Genomic DNA, 21,552 nt, shown 5'->3' on the forward strand with positions numbered 1-21,552 from the left:
TTTCTATGTTTCTACAGTCCTGACGAAGGGTTCCGGCCCAAAACGTCGACTTATCGTTTCTGACTGATGCTGCCCGACCTGCTGAGTTCATCCAGCATACTGAAAGTGTTGCTTTGTTCTCGATTTCAGCCTTGTAGATTATAGAAAGATTTTGTGCAAAATAAATTTACCCCAAGATCCCTTATAATCTTTTCTAACGTTTTAAAAAAAGATTTTGATTTTCTACCTCATTATCTGCTGTCTCATTATATCACTATATGCATCATTGTCAGATTTGTACAATTTATTATAGGATACAATATATAACCAAGATAAACTAAATTTGAAACATTTCCAGCCAGATGGAAAACAAAACTGCAAGAAATGAAGTTCTTAAAATCTCTTCCTTTTGATGATCTCTGGTTTCCAGTTGACAGGGTGGGTTTCTTCAGTCTAGGATTAAAAAAAACAGAATATTACTCCACCAGATCAAAGAAATATATTTAAGTTAAAACTCTGCAAATTTTAAGGCTTTCCTAGCAAAATGCAACATTACAGAATGATTTGCCCAACCCAACAATGACCGATTGAAAATATAAGGTTCATGAATTAGTTTATCATGTGATACTCAAATAATTAGAATACAGAACAGTACAGGCCCTTCAGCCCACAATGTTATACCGACCTTTTAACCTGCTCTAAGATCAATCACATGCTTCCCTCCAACATAACCCATTTTTAGACCACAAGATATAGCAGCAGAATTAGGCCATTTGCCCCATCGAGGCTGTTCCACCATTTCATCATGGCTGATCAAATTTTCCTCTCAGCCCCAATCTCCTGCCTTCTTTGTGTATCCCTTCATGCCCTGACCAAACAAGAATCTATCAATCTCTGCCTTAAATATATATAGACTTGGCCTCCACAGCTGCCTGTGGCAAAGAATTTCACAGATTCACTCTCTGGCTACAGAAATTCCTCCTTATCTCCATTGTAAAAGGACACACATCTATTTTGAGGCTATGTCCTCTGGTCTTAGACACTATCACCATACGAAACATCCTCTCCACATCCACACTATCAAGTCCTTTCACCATGATAGGTTTTAATTAGGTCACCCCCCCTTTCTTCTAAATTCCAGTGAATACAGGCCCAGCACCATCAATGCTCTTCATACAACCTGCCCGTCCTCTTATCTTTATATCGTCTGCAAACTTTGCAGCAAAGCCATCAATTCCATCAACCAAATCATTGACATATAATGTAAAAAGAATCGGTCCCAACACAGACCCCTGTGGAACACCATTAGTCCCTGGCAGCAAAACAGGAAAGGCTCCCTTTATTCCCACACGTTGCCTCCTGCCAATCAGCCACTGATTTATCCATGAAAGAATCTTTCCTGTAATACCATCAGCTCGCACTTTGTTAGGAAGCTTCATCTGTTGCACCTTGTCAAAGGCATTCTGAAAATCCAAGTACAGAACATCAACCAATTCTCACTTGTCCATCCTGCTTGTTATTTCCTCAAAGAATCCCAACAGATTTGTCAGGCAAGATTTTCCCTTGAGGAAACCTGTTTTACCATGTGCCTTCAAGTACCCCAAACTACATCCTTAACAATCAATTCCAAAATCTTCCCAGCCACTGAAGTCAGACTAACTGGCCTATAATTTCCTTTCTTCTGCCTCTCTCCTTTCCTGAAGAGTGGAGTGACATTTGCAATTCTCCGTTCTTCTGGAACCATGCCAGAATCAATTGATTCTTATAACCATATAACAATTACAGCACGGAAACAGGCCATCTCGGCCCTTCTAGTCCGTGCTGAACTCTTACTCTCACCTAGTCCCACCAGCCTGCAATATATAACCATATAACAATTACAGCACGGAAACAATTCTTGAAATAGCATTACTAATGCCTCCTCTTTCAGAACCCTGGGGCGTACATCATCTGGTCTAGGTGACTTATCTAACTTCAGACCTTTCAGTTTCCCAAGAACCTTCTTTCCAGTAATTGTAACTTCACACACTTCATGACCCCGGACACCTGGAACTTCCACCATACTGCTAGTGTCATCCACAGTGAAGACTGATGCTAAATACTAATTCAATTTGTCCATCATTTCCTTGTCCCCATTACTACCTCTCCAGCAATTTTTCTAGCAGTCTGGTATCTCACTCTTCCTTCTCTTTCACATTTAAGTATCTGAAGAATCTTTAGGTTTTGTCTTTACTATTACTGGCTAGCTTACTTTCGCATTTCATCTTTACCTTCTTAATGACTTTTTAGTTGCTTTCTGTTGGCATTTAAAAGCTTTCCAATCCTCTTAACTTCCCAATAATTTTTGCTTTATTGTATGCTCTCTCTTTGCCTTTCATGTTGGCTTGTTAGCTATGGTTGTGACACCTTGCCTTCTGAATACTACTTCCTCTTTGGGGTGTATATATCCCGTGCTTTCTGAATAGCTTCCATCCCTGCCAGTGTTCTTTTACAATCAATCTGGCCAAATGCCTCTCATGCCTCTGTAATTTCCTTAACTCCACTTAATACTGGTACATCTGACCTTAGCTTCTCTTTCTCAAATTTCAGAGTGAATTCGATCATATCATGGTCAGTTGCCTCTTAGGGTTCTTTTGCCTCAAGCTCTCTAATCAATCCTGGTCATTGCACAACACTCAGTCCAGAATAGCTGATCCCCTGGTGGGCTCAACCATGAGCTGTTCTAAAAGGCTGTCTCATAGGCATTCTACAAATTCCCCCTTTTGGAACCCGCACCAACATGATTTTTCCAATCTACCTGCATATTGAAATCCCCCTTTTAATACGCATTTTCTCTCTCCCGTGGTAACTTGTAGGCCACATTGTTTGGGGGTCTGTATACAACTCCCATCTGGGTCTTTTTACCCTTGCAGTTCCTTAGCTCTATCCACAATAATTCAACACCTTCCGACCCTATGTCACCTCTTTGTAATGATTTAATCTCATTTGTTACCAACAGAGCCTATCCTTTCAATACAATTTGTATTCTTGGATGTTAATCTCCCAGCTGCTTGCAGCCATGATGCCTACAACATCACATCTGCCAATCTGTAGCTGTGCTACAAGTTCATCGACCTTATTCTGTACACATTCAAATACAACACTTTTAGTCCTGTATTCAACTGTTTTTGATTATGTTCACCTTTTACATTGCAACTCATCCTGCGGACTGCAATTTTGCCTTATCATCAACTTCTTCTTGCTAACACTCTCACTACAACAATCACGAGGAAATCTGCAGATGCTGGAAATTCAGGCAACACACACAAAATGCTTGTTTGTAAACCAACTATCTCATCTTCCACACTACCACTCTGGTTCCCATCCTCCTGCTAAATTAATATAAAACCACCTGAACAACTCTAGCCAACCTGCCTGGAAGGATATTGGACCCCCTGGATTTCACGTGTGTGTCGCGCGTGACCAAGTGGTTAGGGTGTTGGACTAGCGATCTGAAGGTCGTGGGTTCGAGCCTTGGCCGAGGCAGCATGTGTGTCCGTGAGCAAGGCACTTAACCACACAATGCTCCAGTCTACCCAGCTGAGAATGGGTACTGGCAAAAATGCTGGGGGTTAACCTCGCGATAGACTGGCAACCTATCCGGGAGGGGGGGGGGGTGATCTTGTACTGTACTCTCAGTCATGTCACGCCACCGGCCTGATGGGCCACAAGGCTCGTGACAGACTTTAATCTAAAAAATCTGGGTTCATGTGTAACACATCCATTTTATACAGGTCATACCTTCCCCAGATCCATAAATCTGATCCCCCACCCATTGCACTTCCTCAGCCATACATTCATCTGCCAAATCATCCTATTCTTGCACGTGGCACAGGCAGCAATCCAGAGATTACTACCCTGGAGAGCCTGCTTCTCAGCTTTCTACCCAGCTCCCTAAAATCTCTCTTCAGGATCTCCTCACCATGTCATTAGTGCCAATATGTACCAAGGCTTCTGGCTGCTCATCCTCGCCCTTGAGAATGCCATGGGCGTGATCTGAGACATTCCCAATCCTGGCACCAGGGAGGCAACATACCATCTTCTGGGTGTCTCTATTGTGGCCACAGAACCTCATCTCTGTTCCTATCAACACTGCAGTCTTCTTCACCTCTCTGCTCTTCTGAGCCACAGCACCAGACTCACTGCCTGAGACTCGGTCACTGTGTCTTCCCTCACCCCCCCCTCCCCGGGTAGGTTGACCCCTCAACGGTATCTGAAGTTATATACTTATTATTGAGGGGAACAGCCACAGGTGTACTCTGCACTGGCTGTGCATTTCTTCTCCTTCTCCTGGCAGTCACCCAGTTACCTGACTCCTCCTGCAAGCTAGGAGTAACTACCTTCCTGTAGCTCCTATCTATCGCCTCCTCATTCTCCGGCATGAGTCAAAGGTCATTGAGTTGCAGCTCCAGTTCCTCAATACATTCCCTCAAGACCTGTAGCTCGGTACACCTGGTGCAGATATCCCAGTCTCCAGTCTCCCATCTCCCAGACTTCCCACACAATACAAAAATACTGCCCCTGGCTCCATTCTCACTATACTATGCTAGATAAGGAACGAACAAATACGAACAGAGTGAGTAACTTACAAGACAATCTACCTCACTCAAGCCTGATCTCACCTACGCCTGATGAGCCAAACCCACTCTAACGACTGAGGAATGGCTGCTCTGCTTGCACTGGAATTATTCTCACTGGCCCTTTCTAATGGATCCCTCTTGCTGATCACTCCTCAAATGAGAAAACTGCTGCGAAATATTGCCTTCAAAATCTTGATCGCCACCCTGATTAAAAAGTAGCTCTTTTCACACACCCCCTGGTGTGGACTGTACAGCCCAGAGAAAACTGGCTGAAAGCTCTGCTTTTTAAAATCTTGAATGTTTCTATTATCCATGGGCTTATCTAAGACTTTCGGATGTGCCCTAAGGTACCACGCACCCACCTGACATCCCCCCAATCATCTTAGAAACACACTGATTTTACTTCTTCCGCTCTGGGGAAAAATGTCTCCGACTATCCACTCTATCCATGTCTCTTATTACCTTGTACACCTGTATCAAGTTTCCTCTCAACCTCCTTCACTCCAAGGAGAAAAGCTTGAGCTCTCTCAATGAATCCTCATAAGACATGCCCTCTGGTCCAGGCAGCATCCTGGTAAATCTCCTCTTCAAACTTTCTAAAGTTTCTACATCCTTCCTATAATAAGACAAACAGAACTAAAAACAATACTCAAAGTGTGGTTTAACCAGGGTTTTTATAGAGTTGCATCATTAACTCATGACTCTTGAACTCAATCCCCTGACTAATGAAGACCAACATACCATCAGCCTTCTGAACAACCATATCAACATGCACAGCAAATCTGAGGGATCTATGGACATGGACCCCAAGATTCCTCTGTTCCTCCACACTGCCAAGAATGCTGACATTAATCCTGTTTTCTGCCTTCAAATCCAGCCTTTCAAAACGCATCACTTCACTTTTCCAGGGAGAACTCCATCTGCCACTTCTCAGTCCAGCTCAGTACCCTGCCAATGTCCTCAATGCAACCTACAACAACCCTCTATGCTATTCACAACTCTGCCATTAGCATGAGGCCAGAACAGATCCCTGTGGAACACCATTGGTCACTGACCTCCAGGCAGAACGTTCTCCATCTACAACCACACTCTGCTTCTATTGACAAGCCAATTCTGCATCCACACAGCCAAAATTCCCTGGATTCCATACCTCCATACTTTCTGAATGAGTCTACCATGGGGAACTTTATCAAACACCACATCCAGGACTCTACCTTGCTTAGTATAATTGTCAGTCATAGAAAAGTACAACACAGGCCTGCTGCCCATCTAGTCCATACCAAACCAATTAAACTGCTTATTCCCATTGACCTACATCAGGACCTACATTCCTCCATATACCTACATTCTATGAACCTATCCAAACTTCTGTTAAACACTGAAATACAGCTTGCATGACAGCTCATTCTACTCTCACGACCCTCTTTGACTGAAATAGTTGCCCCTCATGTTCTCCTTAAACTTTTCACCTTTCACCTTTAACCCATGACCTCTGGCTGTGGTCCCACCCAACCTCAGTGGAAAAAGCCAGCTTGCATTTAAACATCTATACCTTGTAATTTTGAACACCTCTATCAATATATCATTTTATGCCACATTGTTGACTGAGTTAGAAATTATCCAACTCTTTACAAGTATTATTCTAAACTTTGCACTTTTTTTCTTTCTGCACATTACAAATTGGATTAAGTTTCTGGCACATTTTTAGACAGGTGATAAGGCCGTCTCTATTCCAGTTGCTTGATTAAATTGGATGAAGACAACATGCTATTCACATGTAACATCTGGTCATAAAAACATGATGAAATCCAGTCACAAAAAGTTGATATTGTTATTCCCTTTAGAACAAAAATACGTTAATACATACAGCCATGTCATCTTCCTTGTAGACTTTGATTGTTTTATCAGCTTCTGCCGTAAGTAACCTGCTTTCTGACTGATCAAAGGTGCATGCAAAAATCCCAGATTCACTATCCAAGGAACCTGGCTGCACAGCAGCATGTATTCGTTGGAAGTTGTACCCAGTTCTCCAGTCCCAAAGGTGCATAGTGCCATTGTCAGCTGTTGATATAAATTTTAAATAACAATGTATTAAGCATGCAAATACATGTAATAACATAAGGATGTGCAATTTTTTTTTGTGACTTACACTATCTTGTTCAGTGTGGTACAATTCCTGTGTGGTAGCTGATGACACCATGCATCATTGTGTTCTTGGAAAACTACCATTCTTAAAATATTGCAATGTCAACATTTTGCTTAACAGTTAATTAAACAGACATAGCTTTAAATTAATACAGACAATGGAAAAGACCTACTCATGTTAATTTTACAGTGCAGGTAATCAGCAATTTCTATATACAGGCACAAAGGTTGGTTTCCTGAGAGTTGTCTGTAAGCAAACTATTCTGTATATTCAGAAACATCTGTCTTTCCATAACTGTATCATTCTGGAAACACTTACTATTTCTTTAATTTCACTGCATATTCACCCTAATACTGTACTGATAGACTACTTTATTAATGCAGTGAGCTTAACAACTTCTCAAAAATCATCCAAGACTTAAAGCCTTTAAGATCCAGATGGGGAGAACACCACTGTTGCCATTGCTGATGTTTCTCTCTTGGGAGCGGGCTGTCCTGTCCACAAGTGTCCGAGGTCAACCTTCTTAACATGAAGTGTCCCTGGATACTGACAGGAGCAGCGAATCCAAGAAGATTAGATTATGAGGACACGCAGTCCTCTTTTATTGTCATTTAGTAATGCATACATTAAGAAATGATACAATGTTTTTCCAAAATGATATCACAGAAACACATGACAAACCAACTTAAAAACTGACAAAAACCACATAATTATAACATATAGTTACAACAGTGCAAAGCAATACCATAATTTGATAACAGACCACGGCATGGTAGAAGTCTCAAAGTCTCTCGAAAGTCCTATCATCTCACGCAGACAGTAAACCTCCAGCGCTGCAAACTTCCCGATGCAGCATCCTGGAAGCATCCGACCACAGTCCGACTCCAAGTCCGTCCGAAAACTCTGAGCCTCCGACCAGCTCTGCGACACCGAGCAGCATCTCTGCCGAGCGCTTTGACCCCAGCCCCGGCAACAAGCAATAGGCAAAGCCGAGGATTTGGAGCCTTCCCCTCCGGAGATTCTCGATCGCACAGTAGCAGCGGCAGCGAAGCGGGCATTTCAGAAGTTTCTCCAGGTGTTTCTCTGTGCTTCTCACGACTGTCTCCATCAAATCCGGATTGTGCACGGCCCTCTAGTTAACACATATGATATCATTTGGAACGGCCACCATCTTCTCCTCCCTCCTCAAATAGGCTGCTGATAGTTGAGAACATACCATGTTGCTTAAAAGGTCTTTTGGTGTCAGCGACCAGGGAAGTAAAGGTGTTCATAATGAGGTCCCATACAAGGTCCAGACTGCTCTTCATAGGAGGGAGATCCTGTACAAGATCAAGATTCTGTAGACCTTGGGCCAGATCTTCAGATAGGAAATGTTGCATGACTGTTGGATGCAATCTTAGAAGTCTGAGATTAGACTGCGCCAACATGTCTTGTTCTGTGTTCAGCATGTTGACTGCTTCTTTTGCACTAGAAAGTGACTTAAGACCATCATCAACACAAACATGTCTCTATGTACCTCTGCGCTTCAGCACTGAATATGTTCTCTCCCCCGATTGCTGTCCTCTTAAGGTCATATATTGCCACAGGTGGTGAGGGCCAGTTACCAAATACATGAAGTCCAATGTGGTATTCCACAATTTCCTTGCCCAGTTGATGATCAAAAAACCACAAGAATCTGAGGTAGTCTCATAGTCATACTTTATTGATCCTGGGGGAAATTGGTTTTCGTTACAGTTGCACCATAAATAATAAATAGTAATAGAACCATAAATAGTTAAATAGTAATATGTAAATTATGCCAGTAAATTATGAAATAAGTCCACGACCAACCTATTGGCTCAGGGTGTCTGACCCTCCAAGGGAGGAGTTGTAAAGTTTGATGGCCACAGGCAGGAATGACTTCCTATGACGCTCTGTGCTGCATCTCGGTGGAATGAGTCTCTGGCTGAATGTGCCCACATTATGTAGTGGATGGGAGACATTGAGCAAGATGGCATGCAACTTAAGACAGCATCCTCTTTTCAGACACCACCGTCAGAGAGTCCAGTTCCATCCCCACAACATCACTGACCTTACGAATGAGTTTGTTGATTCTGTTGGTGTCTGCTACCCTCAGCCTGCTGCCCCAGCACACAACAGCAAACATGATAACACTGGCCACCACAGACTCGTAGAACATCCTCAGCATCATCCGGCAGATGTTAAAGGACCTCAGTCTCCTCAGGAAATAGAGACGGCTCTGACCTTTCTTGTAGACAGCCTCAGTGTTCTTTGACCTGTCCAGTTTATTATCAATTCGTATCCCCAGGTATTTGTAATCCTCCACCATGTCCACACTGACCCCCTGGATGGAAACAGGGGTCACCGGTACCTTAGCTCTCCTCAGGTCTACCACCAGCTCCTTAGTCTTTTTCACATTAAGCTGCAGATAATTCTGCTCACACCATGTGACAATGATCCTGTCTCACTCAGAAATTGGGGAACATCTGTTCAATGTTTGCCATCACTGCGATGGACTCAGTTCTGAAGCACTTGAGGACTCTGAGCAGACTACTATTGAAGTCTGGCGCCATAAGAGCACATCGTTCAGAAATATACCTTTGACATTTCTTATTTGTGCAGGCTTCTGGGGGAGGGAAACACCAATGTTGGGCAAATACCACTTTGCTGAAATCTTGTGGAGGAGCTGGTTCAGCATGAATGTTCTTGAAGAATCTCCCAATGAACTCCACATAATGATCTTTCATTTCTGGTTTCCTTTTAAATGTGTGACTGAAGGACTCTGTTGTTAGGTAGGAGTAGTTGTGGAGAGGAGAAAGGAAGAGGAGCTACCCAACTGCTTGACTTGTTTTTGCTAAACCCTTTGTTTGTATTTCAAAGGAAGATCTCATCTTCAATGGAAGGGGCCAGCTTATAATCATGCTCTAAGTGACAGAAAATCAGCTTGTCTGAATCTGGTTGACCAAAAGTATATCATGGTATTTGGTTTGCTTACCTACAAACTACACTTTCATACAATGCCAGAAAGTATATTGTGCCTAAGAGGTGCGTTGCCAAGTATGGAAGCGCTTTCAGGGGACATTGACAAGTATGGAAGTGTTTCAGGGCTAAAAAAGGTTGGGAAACACTGCTCTAGAGTAATTTGATGGTATACTGTTGAAATATATTGATTGCTCCTTTAGAAAGTGTGGCCAATCTACAAGTGTTTTTCTGAATCCTCTGCATTTCCTTAAGGAGTCAGATTTCTTATGGACAGGGCATTATCTATTGGGGAGTTTTCTACCTCAGTTATATTGACTGTGATAGGGGTTCTGGTTTCCCATATTTTTGCTGGAGACCTCTCTTTGAAAGACATGTTACCAGAAGTTGAGAGCATAAAACTAGGGTCATTTCACATTTCTGCTTGGCGACAGATGAATTCACCAAGAATGAAAATGGTGGCAAGATGCTTTGGTTTATACTTGACTATAGGGTTTATTCTTCCTGCTGTCAGTACGAGTACATAATCGTTGTTTTTTGTGACTTGCAGTTCAGACATCTACATGCTCCAGTAGCTTCTGCAATTCTTTGAGGGGGGGGGTCTGGAAAATGATATCAAGTCTACTGAAGAGAGATTCTTTGACTGCCTCTGTACAGCCATAGCATTTGTTCAGCCTCCAACTAAATAACTTCCTAAAAAACACCCAGACAGAAGCTTTCTTCAAGGTTTTTAATGAGAATTTACTAGTGAAACTGCAGCAAAGAAAGTACAGCATTTGTAAACCCACAACTGCATTACTGTGAACTGCCCTAAACCTTCTTGCACGTTGCAGTGCCTCCCCATCAAGCTACTCACAGAGAAGGTCTAGCTCTTCGCTAGGTTTGGGACTTAGTCTTTCCAAGGCACTGTGAAAGTAATGATTTTCAGGACAGATAACTGACAGACTGGTTGTCAAACACTTTAGTCCTGCTGTGACGAGGTCTTGACGAGCCAGGTACCAAGCCAGATCTATTGCACATACGTGGCTCCTAAATGAGAGTGTTATGGAGACTGGTTTACCAAATATGTGACCTGAGATTTAGTCTGTCCTTATAGGATTGACATCAGTAGCAACTCCGAACTGAAGTCTTTAGTGTGATGAAGCTGCAGAAGGGGGTATTGTGTGGCTTTGCTCCTGTAGACCTAACTGTCATTATCTAGACTATGTGAAAGGCATGTTGGCTGCATGGCATGGACCACACATGATGACGAACCACATTATGACCTGACTTCCAGGTCTTACCAATAGACGTTGCTCAGGATGAAAGCCAACATTATGGTCTACAGCGTTCAGATGCATCTCCTGTCCATGGCTAACGCCTTTGAAGAGGAATAGTATGTTCACTCCACTGCCCATACAACAAGCTAAACACCTTCTTCAAAAACACCCAAGACAGAAGCTTTCTTCAGGGTTTTTAATGAGATCTTACTAGTGAAACTGCAGCAAGTAAGTACAATACAGAATGTCGTGTACCTGAATATACTAATACTGTCAATTATTCTTGCTATTGGTGTTAACCAAAGTAATACACATATGCAACACTCCATAACTATGCTATGTAGAGAACTTGTGGTGCAACAATAACAATAATAAACATAGTACTCCCTTCAAAATATATCTACAATGTTTACCATTATTAACAAAACTGAAAACCTATAGAATTTGCTATTCGGAGGGCAAATAAATGATAAATTGAATCCAAATGAACACTGCAGGAAATATTAAAATACAGCTTACACACAGGAAGTGACATTCATACAAATTGAGCTGCCCCTCTAGGTAAACCTGTACATCTCCTCATTAATGCAAATATATAATCAGCCAATCACGTGGCAACAACTCAATGCATAAAAGCATGCAGACATGATCAAGAGGTTCAGTAATTATTCAGACCAAATATTGGAATGGGGAAAAAAATCCAATCTTAGTGATTTTGTCTGTAGAATGATTATTGATGCCATACAGGCTGGTTGGAGTATATCAGAAACTGCTGATCTCCTGAAATTTTCACGCACAACATTCTCTAGGAGTTTACAGAGAATGGTGCAAGAAACAGAAACCATTCAGTGAGTGGCAGTAGGTGAAAATGCCTTGTAATAACCTCTCATTCAAGCTGACAAGAATGCGTGCAGAATAGCACCTCTGAACACACATGTCAAACCTTGAAGTGGATGGGCTACAGCAGAAGACCTCACTGCGTGTATATGGTATCCAGTCATTAATGAATACCACAAAATTTACCACAATATTACTATCTTGAAAAGTGCACGAGAGAATTTGAGTAAAGCTAGATTCCCATAAGTCAGGTCATTTGTCACCCTGGGAGCTCCTGTAATTGATCACAATTACACATTTCACAAGATTGTTTTGTGCACTTTACCACACTATCAAAGTTTAATTTATAGAGTTGTAGTGTAGTGTCATAGTATAGAACACAGAAACAGGCCCTTTAACCCATCGAGTCTCTACTAGTCATCAACTAATCCAACATTAATCCCGAATTTTCATCTTCACCAGATTTTGTCATTCATCTATAGACCAGGGGCAATTAACCTAACAACTCATATATCTTTGGGATGTGCAAGGAAACCAGAGCACCCAAAATGAAATCCAAGAGGTGCCATGAAGAATACGCAAACACCAGTCATGGTATTCAAAGTCAGGATTGAACCCATGGTCTCTGGGACTGTGAGACAGTGGTACTACCAACTGCATCACTGCCACTCTGAAGTTTAATTAATCCTGCCCTAACTGTAGCCCAAATATGGGCAAAATATGTGGTTTTGCCTACAGAAAACAATTTCCCTTTTTTTTGCTACTTTCTACCTCTATGGCTTACCTCCAGATACTAGCACGCCATCTGAGTTGACAGCAAGTGCGTTGATGATAGCATTGTGACCGGGTAGATTCTGAATAAAAATACCATCTGGACACTTCCACTGCTTTATATTATCTGGAGAACCAGAAGCAAAAGTATACCTATAATAAAATAAATACATTGATCACATAACACATGGTTGATAAACATTGTGAATAAATAAAACAAAGTAAAATTCACAATGCCCAATTCTAATCAAAGTAATTATCTCATTCATTGTTCAATCAGACCAAAAATATTCACATATTATAGAAACAATATAGAGTAAGACGTACTGTCTTGGATGGAGAATGAGAGAACGAACAGACTTCTTATGATTGGTTAAAGTGACTCTAGTTTTCCCTGCTACCAAGTCCCACAGCCGTATAGTTGTGTCGTGGCTTCCTACAAGAAATAAACAGATTTACTCTAACATTCAGTTTACATAATTACATTAACAATTAAGTAGTTAAGGGTCAGCGCTAATGCAGCAGTTATTGATGTCACTGCAAGATATGCTACTAAGCTAACTGATTTCTATACATAATTCTTTAGGTTAACACAAAAAGAAACAGAGGAGAGTTGAAGGGTATGTGTGGGAGAAGATGTGCAGGAAATTGAGACTGATGGGATTGTTCTGCTAGGACCTGGCATAAACCTTCTACTTCATTGCAAGAATATATTTAAAATTCACATACAGTGCCATTACCTGTAATAATCTGTGGTTCTCCAGCCTGGCACTTCACAGTTGCTACGGTATTTGTGTGCCCTGTTAACGTGTGTACATTTGCTTTTGTTCGAATGTCCCATACCTGCACCAAAAATACCCACATAAGAACGTGCTGCTTTTGAAGGGCATTGTAACAACATTTATTGTTTGGCCAAAGCTATAAATCAGATTGCTGCTGCCTTGTTCACCATTCATAAAGGAAGCATTGAATATCATCTTGAAAAATTCCTTGGTTTTAAATCTGAACAAATGCGTAAAGTCAATAACCTTTTTACAATAAAGTTGGAAACAATGGAATTGAAGACTAGATTAATAGGAATATACAGTGGAAGCTTCATTGCCCATATTCCGTTTTTGGTAGCATTGAGATTTAGTGCTGGGCTGGCAGCTTTTCTGAACTATTTATCTTACTTGATCCAATCCGCCTTTGATTTAGGAAAAAAATGTCATACAATGGCGTAATATTGTAAATTATCCCACAAACCCATTTTGTTTAAAAAGTGCAGGAAACAGGTTCCCAGAAAGTAGAGTAGTGATCACTTTACAGTACCAGCGAGCCAGTTCAATTCCTGCCACTGTCTGTAAGAAGTATGTTCATTCTTCCCATGACTGTGTGGATTTCTTCTGGGTGCTCCGGTTTCCTCCCATGGTCCAAAGATGTACAAGCTAGTAGGTTAATTGGTTACTGTAAATTGTTCCATGATTAGACTATGATTAAATCTGGTTGGTAGGTTAATTGGTCATTGTAAATTGTCCCGTGATTAGACTATGATTAAATCTGGGAATTACTGGGTGACGCAGCTCGAGGGGCCGGAAGGGCCTATTCTACACTGTATCTCAATAAATAAAAAAAACGTAGGTTCATTTTGATAAATGCTAATAAGGTAGATTGGACAAACGTGATTAATGATCCACTACACTGAGGTGTGGACTTTTAGAAAACAACTTACCCTTGCTGTTGAATCTCTGCCACATGTTATCAAGACATCAATAGTAGGATGCAAATCAAGCCCATACACTGCACTTAAATGACCGTGGTAATGACGAATAACCTGAATAAGCAGCAAAAGAAAGTTCAAATGTTCAGAAATTAGTACAATAGGCATTCAGTATTAACAGTTAAATTCAAAACTGGAAACTGCAGCATTTTTACCTTGTTATATTCCAGATCCCAGCATTTCACTTGCTTATCTTCTCCACAGGAAAAAAGATATGGGCTGCGTGAACTGACTGCCACTCCACGTACAGTGCTGATGTGCCCAGTCAAGGACAGCTTCAATTTACCACTAGCTAGATCCCAGATCTAAGCAACAAAAACACTTTTTTTTCTTGCTATAAAATAAAGCAACTTTATATAAGTCAGCCATGGTCCGTGATATTATAATACCTGAAACTGTATCTTGTAAAAAAAACACAACACACTCCAAAACAGTCTTGTTTGTTCTGCAATTTAATCTAACAAGGTAAAATTAGGGAAACATACCCTCTCGTTACAAAATTACAATTTCAGCTACAAATGTTGTGGGAATAACTCAAAATAAATTGAGTTAATTTGGAGAAAATTTGAAATAAAAATGCTGGAAATATGACTTGCCCCATATATTGCATGCTGACTGTCCCTAATCAGACTGTGCTCCTCAAAATGATAATAAATCCTATCCTTAAGAATCCTCCTCATTAGTTTCCCCTATCATTGATATGAGACTCACCTGTATTTAGTTATCTGGATTATCCCCAATCCTCACCAGTCCTCCAGGGCCTCAATTGTGGCTAGAGGATGTAAAAATCTTGGTCAAAATCTCATCTCTTGCCTCTCTCAGTAACCTATGGTGCATTCCATCAGGCCCTGGGGACTTATTTATTTCAATGTTATGTGACGGGGTCCTGAATTACACCTATGAACTTGCTCAATTACCCCTATGAACTGTGCTTTTGAAAAGAGAGAGAGAGAGAGACGAAGACTAACTTTTGGACTGTCACTTTAAGGCACTGGAAATAACTTTTAGATTTCTGCTGAGTTCAGAGCTCGTAAGTTGCTATGGTGACCGAGGGCGGCATTATTTGATGGACAATTGATGTCATGATTTTTTGGCAGCGTGTTTATACTCCCAAGGACATGGCATGCTTGTACATTTCTTACACAAAGGGAGGAGGTATTTGAATGACAGTTGGTACTCAGTACGGTGAGATAAATAGGAGGTCAGATGATATAGACTTCAGGCACATGTTTTGGACACTGAATGAGCTTTGTTGTGCCCACAGGAAAAGTGGGTTTTTGGAGGATCGATCAGTCGCTCTTGCAGTGAGAAAAGGGACTGACTGGTGGGGAGTTGTCCATGTGTCCACCCTTGCCTGGGTTGATAGTTCCACCACAGAAAACCGGTCCCCTTTGTTGAAGTCACAGTCGGTGACTTTTAAAGGATTTCGGAGGACAACGAGAAGATCAACAGGGTCAGCTCAACTGAAGACTCAAACCTCTCCCCCTCTCTCTCCATCACTACTCAATTCAACACCATGAACTGAACTGAACTGAACTTTACTCATTGTCGTAAGACTATCTATTTACCCCTGGACTTGAAGAAGCTTGATTTTCATAATGCTAACCTGTTTGATTTATCTGCATTTATATTACTATATTGCGTAGTTACTAATAAATATTATTAGTTAATAGCAATACTGGACTCCAAAGTGTTTTCTATTTCTGCTGGTTCTTTAACCCGTCACAGGGTATAGAAACAGAGAAACATAGAAAATAGGTGCAGGAGTAGGCCATTCGGCCCTTCAAGTCTGCACCGCCATTTATTGTGATCATGGCTGATCATCCAACTCAGAACCCTGCACCAGCCTTCCCTCCATACCCCCGATCCCCGTAGCCACAAGGCCCATATCTAACTCCCTCTTAAATATAGCCAATGAACCGGCCTCAACTGTTTCCTGTGGCAGAGAATTCCACAGATTCACCACTCTCTGTGTGAAGAAGTTTTTCCTAATCTCAGTCCTAAAAGGCTTCCCCCTTATCCTCAAACTGTGACCCCTCGTTCCGGACTTCCCCAACATCGGGAACAATCTTCCTGCATCTAGCCTGTCCAATCCCTTTAGGATTTTATATGTTTCAATCAGATCCCCCCTCAATCTTCTAAATTCCAACGAGTACAAGCCTAGTTCATCCAGTCTTGGCAAGGATGTCTTTCCTCAGATTAGGGGACCAAAACTGCACACAATACTCCAGGTGTGGTCTCACCAAGGCCTTGTACAACTGCAGTAGTACCTCCCTGCTCCTGTACTCGAATCCTCTCGCTATAAATGCCAGCATACCATTCGCCTTTTTCACCGCCTGTTGTACCTGCATGCCCACTTTCAATGACTGGTGTATAATGACACCCAGGTCTCGTTGCACCTCCCCTTTTCCTAATCGGCCACCATTCAGATAATAATCTGTTTTCCTATTTTTGCCACCAAAGTGGATAACTTCACATTTATCCACATTAAATTGCATCTGCCATGAATTTGCCCACTCACCCAACCTATCCAAGTCACCCTGCATCCTCTTAGCATCCTCCTCACAGCTAACACAGCCGCTCAGCTTTGTGTCATCCACAAACTTGGAGATGCTGCATTTAATTCCCTCATCCAAGTCATTAATATATATTGTAAACAACTGGGGTCCCAGCACTGAGCCTTGCGGTACCCCACTAGTCACTGCCTGCCATTCTGAAAAGGTCCATTCTTTGCTTCCTGTCTGCTAACCAATTCTCTATCCACATCAATACCTTACCCCCAATACCGTGTGCTTTAAGTTTGCACACTAATCTCCTGTGTGGGACCTTGTCAAAAGCCTTTTGAAATCCAAATATACCACATCCACTGATTCTCCCCTGTCCACTCTACTAGTTACATCCTCAAAAAATTCTGAGATTCGTTGGACATGATTTTCCTTTCACAAATCCATGCTGACTTTGTCCGATGATTTCACCGCTTTCCAAATGTGCTGTTATCACATCTTTGATAACTGACTCCAGCAGTTTCCCCACCACCGACGTTAGGCTAACCGGTCTATAATTCCCCGGTTTCTCTCTCCCTCCTTTTTTAAAAAGTGAGGTTACATTAGCCACCCTCCAATCCTCAGGAACTAGTCCAGAATCTAATGAGTTTTGAAAAATTATCACTAATGCATCCACTATTTCTTGGGCTACTTCCTTAAGCAGTCTGGGATGCAGACCATCTGGCCCTGGGGATTTATCTGCCTTTAATCCCTTCAATTTACCTAACACCACTTCCCTACTAACATGTATTTCGCTCAGTTCCTCCATCTCACTGGACCCTCTGTCCCCTATTATTTCTGGAAGATTATTTATGTCCTCCTTAGTGAAGACAGAACCAAAGTAATTATTCAATTGGTCTGCCATGTCCTTGCTTCCCATAATCAATTCACCTGTTTCTGTCTGTAGGGGACCTACATTTGTCTTTACCAGTCTTTTCCTTTTTACATATCTATAAAAGCTTTTACAGTCAGTTTTTATGTTCCATGCCAGTTTTCTTTCATAATCTTTTTTCCCCTTCCTAATTAAGCCCTTTGTCCTCCTCTGCTGAACTCTGAATTTCTCCCAGTCCTCAGGTGAGCCACTTTTTCTGGCTAATTTGTATGCTTCTTCTTTGGAATTGATACTATCCCTAATTTCTCTTGTCAGCCACGGGTGCACTACCTTCCTTGATTTATTCTTTTGCCAAACTGGGATGAACAATTGTTGTAATTCATCCATGCAATCTTTAAATGCTTGCCATTGCATATCCACCGTCAATCCTTTAAGTGTCATTTGCCAGTCTATCTTAGCTAATTCACGACTCATACCTTCAAAGTTACCCCTCTTTAAGTTCAGAACCTTTGTTTCTGAATTAACTATGTCACTCTCCATCTTAATGAAGAATTCCACCATATTATGGTCACTCTTACCCAAGGGGCCTCTCACGACAAGATTGCTAATTAACCCTTCCTCATTGCTCAAAACCCAGTCTAGAATAGCCTGCTCTCTAGTTGGTTCCTCCACATGATGGTTCAAAAAACCATCCCGCATACATTCCAAGAAATCCTCTTCCTCAGCACCTTTACCAATTTGGTACACCCAATCTACATGTAGATTGAAGTCACCCATTATAACTGCTGTTCCTTTATTGCACACATTTCTAATTTCCTGTTTAATACCATCTCCGACTTCACTACTACTATTAGGTGGCCTGTACACAACTTCCACCAGCGTTTTCTGCCCCTTAGTGTTATGCAGCTCTACCCATAACAATTCCACATCTTCCCGGCTTATGTCCTTCCTTTCTATTGCGTTAATCTCATCTTTAACCAGCAACGCCACCCCACCTCCTTTTCTTTCATGTCTATCCCTCCTGAATATTGAATATCCCTGAACGTTGAGCTCCCGTCCTTGGTCACCCTGGAGCCATGTCTCTGTGATCCCAACTATATCATAATCATTAATAACAATCTGCACTTTCAATTCATCCACCTTGTTACGAATGCTCCTAGCATTGACACACAAAGCCTTCAGGCGCTCTTTTACAACTCGCTTAGCCCTTATACAATTATGTTGAAAAGTGGCCCTTTTTGATGCTTGCCCTGGATTTGTCGGCCTGCCACTTTTACTTTTCTCCTTACTACTTTTTGCTTCTACCCTCACTTTACACCCCTCTGTCACTCTACACTGGTTCCCATCCCCCTGTTGTGAACTAACCTCCTCTCGCCTAGCCTCTTTAATTTGATTCCCACCCCCCAATCATTCTAGTTTAAAGTCACCTCAGTAGCCCTCGCTAATCTCCCTGCCAGGATATTGGTCCCCCTAGGATTCAAGTGTAACCCGTCCTTTTTGTACAGGTCACGCCTGCGCCAAAAGAGGTCCCAATGATCCAAAAACTTGAATCCCTGCCTCCTGCTCCAATCCCTCAGCCAGGCATTTATCCTCCACCTCATCGCATTCCTACTCTCACTGTCGCGTGGCACAGGCAGTAATCCCGAGATTACTACCTTTGCAGTCCTTTTTCTCAACTCCCTTCCTAGCTCCCTATATTCTCCTTTCAGGACCTCTTCCCTTTTCCTACCTATGTCATTGGTACCTATATGTACCACGACCTCTGGCTCCTCACCCTCCCACTTCAGGATATCTTGAACACGATCAGAAATATCCCGGACCCTGGCACCAGGGAGGCAAACTACTATCCGGGTCTCTGGACTGCGTCCACAGAATCGCCTATCTGACCTCCTTACTATCGAGTCCCCTATCACAACTGCCCTCCTCTTCCTTTCCCTACCCTTCTGAGCTACAGGGCCGGACTCTGTGCCAGAGGCACGGTCACTGTCGCTTCCCCTGGGTAAGCTGTCCCCCCCAACAGTACTCAAACAGGAGTACTTATTGTTAAGGGGCACAGCCACCAGGGTACTCTCTATTACCTGACTCTTCCCCTTCCCCCTCCTAACCGTGACCCACTTGTCTGCGTCCCATGGCCCTGGTGTGACCACCTGCCTGTTAACTCCTCTCTATCAACTCCTCACTCTCCCTGACCAGACGAAGGTCATCGAGCTGCAGCTCCAGTTCCGTAACGCGGTCCCTTAGGAGCTGGATCTCGATGCACTTGGTGCAGATGTAGACGTCCGGGAGGCTTGGAGACTCCAGGGCCTCCCACATCCGACACCGAGAACAACAAACTGCCCTCACACTCATACTGCCCCTCTCCTCAAATAACAACAGAAAATGAATACCAAACCTTCCTCGCCTCGCCCTTTTCCGCCTGAGCCCGTTGAGCCGAAGCCCTTAAGCCTTCACTCTGCTCCCGGCTCACTCCGCCGCCCGCAAACTACGCTGCCCGCTGTATGAGGCTCTGTTCCTTTTAAATCTGCCGCGCTGCACTGCCCGACGTCACACGCCTGCGCAGTCCCGCCTCTCTGAACGCCGTTGGAGAAAAAAACCCGAAAATTTCAAAAATGTCTTCCTCCGCACTCCCGCTCCGACTCTCAGACTTCCTTCTTCGAATGTATGTGACAGTTATTTAAAATGACCTAACACTACTCCTTTCTTAACTTTGAAATGCCCCGGCATTTTAACACACTCCATGTCCTCCTACTTACTAAATACTGATACACAGTACTTATTTACAAACTCAACTACATCCTCTGCCTCTAAGTACGTGTTGCCTTAATTTTTAAATGGTCCTACCCTCTCTTTAGCTGCCTGCTTACTCTTGATTTATGTGTATCCCTTCAATTCTGTTCATGGCCCCTTCTAGCTCTCCCAAGTTGCTTCTTAAGTTGCTTCTTAAGTTTCCATCTGACTCTGTTAGAGTCCTCAAGCACCCTACATATACTCCCTGCTTCTTCTTGACTAAATTAACTACCCCTCTCATCGTCCAAGGTCCCCATACCTTGTCTTTCCTCTAACTGGAACATACCTGACCTGTGCACATACCAGATGTGGATTTGCCCTCGAACAATTTTCTCAGCTCCTATCTGAAACCCTCCCACATTTTAATACTTTCCTGCAAGATCCAGTGTTATCCTTATTCATGGCTAAAGGAGTTCTGTTCACTGTTCATCCATGGACAGGCCAGACCCTAGTACAAGGGTCTGCTCTCTGGTTGGACTATCTATATACTTCGTTAAAAAACGTTCTTGGGCACATCCATCGAAACCTTCTGCACTGAGGAGTTCCATATAACCATGTAACATATAACAATTACAGCACGGAAACAGGCCATCTCTGCCCTTCTAGTCCGTGCCGAACTCTTACTCTTACCTAATCCTACCAACCTGCACTCAGCCCATAACCCTCCATTCCTTTCCTGTTCATATATCTATCCAATTTAACTTTAAATGACAACATCGAACCTGCCTCAACCACTTCTGCTGGAAGCTCGTTCCACACAGCTACCACTCTCTGAGTAAAGATGATCCCCCTCATGTTACCCCTAAACTTTTGTCGTTTAACTCTCAACTCATGTCCTCTTGTTTGAATCTCCCCCACTCTCAATGGAAAAAGCCTATCCACCTCAACTCTATCAAATCCCCCTCATAATCTTAAACACCTCTATCAAGTCCCCCCTCAACCTTCTACGCTCCAAAGAATAAAGACCTAACTTGTTCAACCTTTCTCTGTAACTTAGGAGATGAAACCCAGGCAACATTTTAGTAAACCTCCTCTCTGCTC

General features: G+C 42.5%; 1 protein-coding gene across 2 annotated transcripts in view; it reads right to left on the bottom strand.

Moving 5' to 3' along the window:
• Positions 1-227: 227 nt before the first annotated feature.
• The window catches only part of plrg1 (pleiotropic regulator 1), a 104,534-nt gene continuing 83,209 nt past the window's right edge, over positions 228-21,552 (bottom strand). For both annotated transcript variants that reach the window (XM_063046251.1, XM_063046252.1), the window contains 7 exons: positions 14,505-14,654; positions 14,302-14,403; positions 13,331-13,433; positions 12,918-13,026; positions 12,604-12,743; positions 6,466-6,659; positions 228-432 (listed from right to left, as the gene is read on the bottom strand). In XM_063046251.1, the coding sequence (XP_062902321.1) occupies positions 373-432; positions 6,466-6,659; positions 12,604-12,743; positions 12,918-13,026; positions 13,331-13,433; positions 14,302-14,403; positions 14,505-14,654 (858 nt within the window). In that variant the 3' untranslated portion in view covers positions 228-372. The remainder of the gene's footprint in view (positions 433-6,465; positions 6,660-12,603; positions 12,744-12,917; positions 13,027-13,330; positions 13,434-14,301; positions 14,404-14,504; positions 14,655-21,552) is intronic.

The sequence above is a fragment of the Mobula hypostoma genome, chromosome 4, assembly GCF_963921235.1.
Source record: "Mobula hypostoma chromosome 4, sMobHyp1.1, whole genome shotgun sequence".
Classification (NCBI taxonomy): Eukaryota; Metazoa; Chordata; class Chondrichthyes; order Myliobatiformes; family Myliobatidae; genus Mobula; species Mobula hypostoma.